The following is an 8,965-nucleotide window of genomic DNA, read 5'->3' on the forward strand; positions in this document are numbered from 1 at the left end:
CCATATGAAGCAGAAGCCAACGAGACGGAGACCAGTACGGAGGATGATATGTCGCGTAAAATTAAGAGATTTTGTTGAATTGTAATTTTGTGTTTGTAATTCTGTACATTTAATTAAGTTATTGTTATTGGTTTATTGTAAGTGGCTATTGTTCGGGACGAACAATACTAAGGAGGGGGCAGTGTTGCGTCAGCGAGGTCACGTGACTAGTATCACGCCACCCGTTTTCTAGAAATATCCTGTTCCTTCAGGAATGCCCCAGCATTTACTAGATTGGGGGTAGGCTGGTATATATAAGATGGTCACAACGTGACGGGATAATGTGTAGGTAATGAGTAATTGAATGTATGCGGACAAAATATTGTTGGCCACGTGAGACGTGAATTATAGTGTTGTTATAGAGCGACTGTTGAAATTAAGTGTATCGTAAAGTTGTATTCGTAAAGAATAAACCAGTTTTATTTAAGAAAGGCCTTGTGGCGCTAAAGTTTCGTCAGAACGAATTTACGAAAAATTAACTAACGACTGGAGGCGTAACAGTACATTATAAAACCTCTTGTTGAAACACATAAAAACATTGCTTATCAATAAAGTGAAACAACGTTGAATAATTTATACAAACATACTCTAATATATAAAGAGCTATACTGCATTCGCTTAAGTTGAAAGTTTGATTTAATTACCTATTATTAACTCGTATTAAATTATTATTCCTAAATGTGTAACTTATTTATCTACTACTAGATGTCTCTGTTATAATGAACGTGGCATAACTAACTATACTGTACATACTTTACACTTTACTTAAGTTTAAACATCATACAAGGATTTTTAAGATGTTTTCGGCATCGTGGCTTAATTTCAGCTTGAAATGTAGCTTAATTTTGTTCATTACGCTTGTATCAACTTCAAATGGTCTTTACTTTCATATCGCTGAAACAGAAAGAAAATGTTTTATTGAGGAAATTCCTGATGATACTCTTGTTGTTGGTATGTCATTATAATTTATATTAATTATCATTATTAGCTAGATTTTAAACTAAGATAGTGTCTGGAATTGTCATAGGCCTTTTCTGGTAATAAGCTTATTTTTATCTTTGCCAGATGTACTAAGATAAAATAATCAGTTATTTTGCAAGTCCGTGTAGACCTAGTTTTAAAAAAAAATCTTGCAAGTTGCATTTGACTCCAAATTTGGTGACCAGATCATGCAAGAATGTACGACACACATTCTTGCGATGTTCTCAATAACTTAGTAATTAGCGAAAAGAATGATATTTTTCAGTAAAATTGATTGTGTTAAAGCTACTTCCCTCTCATACTGTTGACATTATTTTCATTAAAATTAATGTTTTAATGCTTCTTGTTGCTAATTAGTGGGATTAGATTATTATTAATAATAATGTTAGACATGGAATGTTTGATAGAATGTTTTAACTTGTATGAAACATAAGGATTGTGGCCAAATATCCTGAATTATCAGTCGGGAGGAGGAATTTATTCAAATTTTCTTTCACTCAGAGCTGTGAACTTCACTACTGGCTCTTAATATGCTCTATCTAACCATTGAAGCTAGCTATCAAAATGAAATTCACCTTGTGATTTAGGGTCAACCAACAGTTTCAGGTCTACAGCCTTGGGTTTATTGTCAGAGCTGCTTCCTTTCACTTCCTATACTGAATTGTTGCTATACGTTAATGATATTGATAAGGGAATTGTAAACAAGTTAATCAAGTTTACTGATGATATTAAAATTTTGGGTATAGCTGACTGTGAGGAAGATGCTGTTATTTTACAAAGGGATTGGGTCATTGACAGCTGACCTTTAATTATGCTAAGTGTGAGGTAATGCATGTGGGCTCTCTTAATTTAAACTATAGTTACCATATAAATGAAGTAAATGAATAATATGGAGTAAAAAAGGATCTTGACATTTTGGTTGGTTATTCTTTTAGCCTTTCAAGTTCCACGTAGTGTCTTGGTACTAGTCGGAAAGCAAGAACAATTTTGGATTCTATCTACAGAAATATTGAATATAAGTCTAAAGGAGCTATAATTTAATTGGTTAGATCTTATTTGGAGAATTATGTTTAGTCTTGTGTTTACACATTTGAGGGCATTTACAATGATATCTTGAATTGAAAGGTTGTAATACGAAACCAGATTAAGATCTCTGAAATTGTTTTTTCCAGAGAAGATAAGGGTTATTAAGGGGTTAATAGATAAGATTTTATCATCTTTTGTCATGTTTAGAGTGGTAGGATTAGAGCTGGGTGATTTAATTGATTGACTACAAGCAGCAGTTACATTGATTGATCAAAATTGTGAAATTAGTGTTTTCAGTTCCCTAAAATTCTGATTATATTGATTAATTTGAAAATTAAAATTAGTGTTGCCCATTATTCCAACAATGAAGTAATCAAAATTATGATTAAATAAATTGTCACAAAAATAATAATGTAATTAAAGGTATGGTTTTTCAATCACTATTATTTTCAGTTATTCCACTTTCCGAGTAATCAGAATATTACTATTATGTTTGTTTGCTCTTAAGTTCAAAGCTACAATATGAGCCATCTATGTTATGTCCAATTTTAGTCTTAAGTTTGTTTAGCTTTGATGATTCAGCAGGAGTATTGTGATTGGAAGATCTTTGATACAATTTTCATTGCCACCAAACTTGCTTAACCTGCCTTTATTATGGTAAAACTACTAAGGCTATCATTAATTTTAAACTGCTGACTAGAAACAAGGCAATTGGCTGACAGCACCCACCACCAAGTGGGTTTGTTTATTTGTTTGTTTTTCTTCTCGAAATGCTGATTATAAGGAAGATAACTGGCTAGCAGCACCTGCCACCAACCTTTTTTTTCATAGTTTGAGGAACACAGTAATAATTGATTAGCAAATACCACTGATTGCCAACTCTAGACTTAAGATTTTACAGTGAAGAAGATGCCTGCAAATTAGGCAATCGGAGTTGATTGCATAGTTGTATAGTTGCATATAAACCATCAAACTACAAATTACTGAAACAATACCGTAAATAAATATGACTAGTTGTGCACACATTAGAGCACCATCATGGAGTTCGCAATGAAATGGTGGGTATTCTGTTTCACCTGGTATGATGAAATATAGGAGTGTATGAATCTGTGAAAAAAAAGTAGAAACATTTTTGTAGCTTGTCAAAAAATAAAGTAATTCTAATTTCTTTATTTGTAGGAAATTATAAGTGCCAGCTTTTTGATCCCAAAACTGGGGGGTTCATGCCTTCAAGTCCAGGAATAGGTATGTATGTTGAAGTCAGAGATCCAAGTGACAAGGTGATTTTGTCTCGTGTATACAGTAGCGAGGGCCGATTTACTTTCACGTCTAGTTCTCCAGGTGAACATGTAATTTGTCTCTACTCCAACTCCACCAAATGGTTCAGCGGATCACAGCTGGTAAGTTTATAAAGCATTCGCTTTTTGTTCTTTTGTTTTGAATGAATACAGCTTGTGTATTTACTTTTTATATATCAAACCAGGCATACATACATACATACGTGTATTCCATTAGCAGAATAAGAGCCAAAAACTAAACTAAAAGTGCTTTCAACTATGGTTGCTTTAGATGTTCTAAGAATATTAATTATTCCAAAAATAATACATAAGTATAATATAACTATCAAGGTAAATGTGTTTATTTTATTTTCTCAAGTGTGAATGGACTTTTTTTGTTAGTTTTTCATTAGGTCTGAAAGCTATTTCTTCTATTAAGTGATTCTCATGTCTGAAAGAAAGAGTATCCTGAATGCTACCACATATATAAACAATCCATGAAAAAAGATGTTTACATTCTTTAGATATAAAGAATATTTTTTTTTTAAGTCAGAAGAGGACTTAAAAAGAGACTGATATGAATGCTAGAATCAGTTGAAAAGTTTCAAGATTAGCTTTATCTGAAAACTGTCTATTGGGCCTCAGCAGTGGTACTTTTAGAATTTTTTTCATGTTATCTCTTAAGAAAGTAGAGATTCTCTGTAGTAGTTAATCAGTAAAGCCTTTTTTCTCTCATTCAACAAGTTATTTGTTGCAGGATTGATAGCTTGAACAGATTTTATGGACTCTTTATCTGATTCAGTAATGTCAAAAATTTGTGAATTTGCTGATTTACACTAATGACATCTTCATCTGGGTTATCTGTGAGATCGGTACAAACAGTTGAGATCAGACATTGGAGGAGGTAGCTGCATGATCAAGTCTGAGCTTGTTAACCTCTTTAGGTTAGCACAACATACTTCTTCACACACACATACAGCCACAATATTGTATAGTAGAACCAAGAACACTAGCTTTGTACTTGTAACAGCAGAATTAGCATTATATTTGTAGACAAAATACTGTAATGATAACTTGTTATTGAAATTAATGTTAAACATGAGAAATATGTGTACCTTAAATTGTCTATTTCATCTCATTATTTATATGAAATTACTAGTGTAAAAAGAAAAAAGTCTGTTAATGGGTTACTTTGGAATATCTTCCTTTATAACAAAACAAGTCACTGCAGCAGGCCTATAACGTGCTTGTATTTATTTAATTTAAGGAAATATAAAAATGTACATTCATTTCAAATTAATCTTGCTCAATTTATGCTCTGGTAGAATCAAGTTGCTGTCATGTAGTGAAACCCCGAACTGCCTAACCAAGCAGAAAACTACCTGGTATAACTAATTAACTCATTTAAAACTTTTATCAGTATTTGAAATAAAACTGACCACATTCAAAGTTGTGACAACCATATTTAAACAAATTTTACATTATTCTTGGCTTACTACACCAATCCACTAAATTTAGATGTAACTGATGTTTCAAGTCAGTAAAGGTGAGGTGATAGCATCATTAAATATTCTAGTTAGATACCATAATTTTATTTTGTATCATTTGAATACTTGACCTTATTTACAGTCAAAATTAAGAAATCAAGGCAAAAAGTACTACGAGTATTTTCTTACAATATTGTGGGGGAGGGCATAGAAGGAAGTGGTAAGTTTGAGAGCCCCCAACCTCCTGGCCAATTTTCCAATGACTCTCTTATAAGCCTACTATAAAGAGAAGCTATAATACATTTGTATCTTAGGGGATGAGAAACTAATCCAAACTCTCACTAAAGCTAGAGGTTGAGAAACAGTTATAAAACCAATCCAAGTTTTTTCAATAAGTAGAGATTGAAAAACAGCTAAGGTCAAACTTGACAAGAATGTTTAAAAATGGTAAAAAAAAATATTTTGTTTGACTTTGCAGGTGAAACAGATGCATGAATGACAGAAATTTAAGAGCTAAAACTTAGAAATTTGGTTTTAATATAAAATATAACAGACTTATCTACTTAACATTTATAAAAAACCAGTTTGAACTCAGCATTGTAGTTATTTAGCAACTTGTATAGAAACAATAAAAAATAATGTTAGTCAAGGTTAGGACAAAGGATTGTGATAATTTATCTGATCAAGCAAGGTTTTACTGAAATTAAGTTTTATCACATTTCTGGTACAAACGAGTTATTTGCTGCATCTGATGGAGACTTCTAGTTTTCATTAATGCAAAAAAGCATGAGAAACTGTGGGAGCAGACTACAAGTTGAATTAAAGATTGTTATATCATTTGTTATGCCACTTATGGATGTTTTTTTAATGTTTAGAAACAACAAAAAAACTGAAAGTTAAAAATTGTTCTTTAACAACATAAGATGATACAAAGATGTATCAAAACATAATGTGTGACTTATTTTATATGTATATTTCCCATCTTTATAGCAGCATTTTGTTTTTACTCTAATGTTCCTGTGAATATTTTTCTTTCTTTAAAATGTAACTTTCTTTGTCTTTACGTGTTTTTTTATTTGAGTGAGCTTCAGAAGTCCAGCTGAACTAGAACCATGTTTCTTGCTTACCCTATGTCAGTTTTCCTGTTAACAGAATAACCAACTAATTGGTTCCTTGTTTCACTTGATCAAATCCTCTCTGTTTAATTTTAACAAAGAACAGTTACAGTGGTAAAGGAGTTAAATAATGAAACTGTACTTTCATATTCTGTAGAGAGTCCATCTTGACATTCAAGTTGGTGAACATGCTGTGGATTATGGAAATGTTGCACAAAAAGAAAAATTAACTGAGTTGCAGTTAAGAGTTCGGCAGTTACTTGATCAGGTTGAACAGATTAATAAAGAACAGAACTATCAAAGGGTGAGTATTTTTTAAAGACAGTTCTAAAAAAAGTTGTATAAGCTCCTAGAACCTTGAATAAAAGGCCAATTTTTTTTTGTTGTGTGTGTGTGTAATAACGAAAAGCTCATATTGGATATAAAAACTCGTACATTAACCCACTGTTTACTATAGTTTCAAAAGATTAACAGTAACCAGTCCAGCTTGGTCTGAAACAGAATATTACCTAGTGGAGCATGTTGTGTGATGTAGCTCTTGTTAATATGCCTATCTTTATATTTTTTTATTGCAAGAATGTTTAACCCTCAAATTATTAACTTGTTTAGGTAGAGTTTGCTACAGCTTGGTCAAAATATTGTGATATTGTAAAAACTGTGTAAAATCACAGTTCATTACAGGTGGATTCACATATTTGTGATGTTGTGAAAAATTGGGTAAGATCACTCATAATGGGATTCATTGTAGTATTGATGCCTCGTAGTTTTATTCTGAATCATGTTATTAGACATCTTGTAAGCAGAAAGGAAAAAACAGTAACCCACAAGGAATTTGTAGCATGAATAATTCAGAAAAGTTTAGTTAAAAAGCCAGATGGATAGGTAGGAATCTTTCTTGTAATTCTAACGTTAACCCTTTTGTTATCCTTTGTTTTTATAAGGCTTAACATGAAATAGATCGCACTGAATAACAAGTCTCCCTAGTGTGATTTTCTGCAAATGAGAACAGTGTTCTGGATTGGCTTAGTAGCCTTTAATGGTCCTAAATGTGCTACAAGAGTTTTCTGCTTCCATTGAGAACATTGAAAATTTGGTGTCCTTTGGTTCTACATAATTTAATAACTTGTACAAATATTCTTTCTCAGAAAGGGCTGTGACATAATGCTCTAGTCATAAGTTTATCCATGGTGGCATTGCACTGTTGAGTGATTAAGAACTTGACATGAACCAAGTTTATATAGGTGCTAAACACCTTACCTGTGGAATTACAGCTTGCATCTGTGGTAGTACACGTATAAATTAGTGCATACAAATTGTTTGTATAAAGTGTGATCCACTCTCTAATATAAAACTGATTATTTAATGGGAGTGTAGAATTCCCAGTAGGTAACTGGAGAAAAGATTAAATCTGCAAAGCACACAAATGTGGAAACTTTTCATTATTTAGACAAATACAGCATACCAATACACCAAACATGAATATTTTATTTAACTTTCAAGTATTTGCAGTTGTGCATGTCAAAGAATGTAAAGTAATAACATTTACAAAAATAAAAAAAAACAATAAAACAGCCCTATCAATGCATGTGAAAAAAAAAACCATTATGGCTATCCCCAGTTTGATAACCCATAATTCACTTAAACAGTGATAATACAACCACCAATGTTGTATGTTCAAGGTCACAAGCAGGAGTGCTCTACGTCCAGGATAGTAGTAGACTAGGCTAGTATAGTGATCAGAGAAGAGTGTTGTACGTCCAGGATAGTAGTAGACTAGGATAATATAGTGATCAGAGGAGGAGTGCTGTACGTCCAGGATAGTAGTAGACAAGGATAATATAATGATCAGAGGAGGAGTGCTGTATGTCCAGGATAGTAGTAGACAAGGATAATATAGTGATCTGAGGAGGAGTGCTGTACGTCCAGGATAGTAGTAGACTAGGATAATATAGTGATCAGAGGAGGAGTGCTGTATGTCCAGGATAGTAATAGACAAGGATAATATAGTGATTGAGGAGGAGTGCTGTACGTCCAGGATAGTAGTAGACTAGGATAATATAGTGATCAGAGGAGGAGTGCTGTACATCCAGGATAGTAGTAGACTAGAATAATATAGTGATCAGAGGAGGAGTGCTGTACATCCAGGATAGTAGTAGGCTAGGATAATATAGTGATCAGAGGAGGAGTGCTGTACGTCCAGGATAGTAGTAGACTAGGATAATATAGTGATCAGAGGAGGAGTGCTGTACGTCCAGGATAGTAGTAGACAAGGATAATATAGTGATCATAGGAGTGCTGTACATCCAGGATAGTAGTAGACAAGGATAATATAGTGATCAGAGGAGGAGTGCTGTACATCCAGGATAGTAGTAGACTAGGATAATATAGTGATCAGAGGAGGAGTGCTGTACGTCCAGGATAGTAGTAGACAAGGATAATATAGTGAGCAGAGGAGGAGTGCTGTACATCCAAGATAGTAGTAGACTAGAATAATATAGTGATCAGAGGAGGAGTGCTGTACATCCAGGATAGTAGTAGACTAGGATAATATAGTGATCAGAGGAGGAGTGCTGTACGTCCAGGATAGTAGTAGACAAGGATAATAGTGATCAGAGGAGGAGTGCTGTACATCCAGGATAGTAGTAGACTAGGATAATATAGTGATCTGAGGAGGAGTGCTGTATGTCCAGGATAGTAGTAGACTAGGATAATATAGTGATCTGAGGAGGAGTGCTGTACATCCAGGATAGTAGTAGACTAGGATAATATAGTGATCAGAGGAGGAGTGCTGTACATCCAGGATAGTAGTAGACTAGGATAATATAGTTAGCAGAGGAGGAGTGCTGTACATCCAGGATAGTAGTAGACTAGGATAATATAGTGATCAGAGGAGAGTGCTGTACGTCCAGGATAGTAGAGGACTAGGATGTAGTGATCAGAGGAGGAGTGCTGTACGTCCAGGATAGTAGTAGACAAGGATAATATAGTGATCCTAGGAGGAGTGCTGTACGTCCAGGATAGTAGTAGACTAGGATAATAT

At 33.6% G+C, this 8,965-nt stretch overlaps 1 protein-coding gene across 1 annotated transcript in view; it reads left to right on the forward strand.

Moving 5' to 3' along the window:
- Positions 1 to 739: 739 nt before the first annotated feature.
- The window catches only part of LOC106474448 (transmembrane emp24 domain-containing protein eca-like), a 10,798-nt gene continuing 2,572 nt past the window's right edge, over positions 740 to 8,965 (forward strand). The window contains exons 1-3 of the mRNA XM_013935141.2: positions 740 to 990; positions 3,226 to 3,446; positions 6,083 to 6,229. Of these exons, the coding sequence (XP_013790595.1) occupies positions 837 to 990; positions 3,226 to 3,446; positions 6,083 to 6,229 (522 nt within the window). The 5' untranslated portion in view covers positions 740 to 836. The remainder of the gene's footprint in view (positions 991 to 3,225; positions 3,447 to 6,082; positions 6,230 to 8,965) is intronic.

The sequence above is a fragment of the Limulus polyphemus genome, unplaced genomic scaffold (genome assembly GCF_000517525.1).
Source record: "Limulus polyphemus unplaced genomic scaffold, Limulus_polyphemus-2.1.2 Scaffold7236, whole genome shotgun sequence".
NCBI lineage: Eukaryota > Metazoa > Arthropoda > Merostomata > Xiphosura > Limulidae > Limulus > Limulus polyphemus.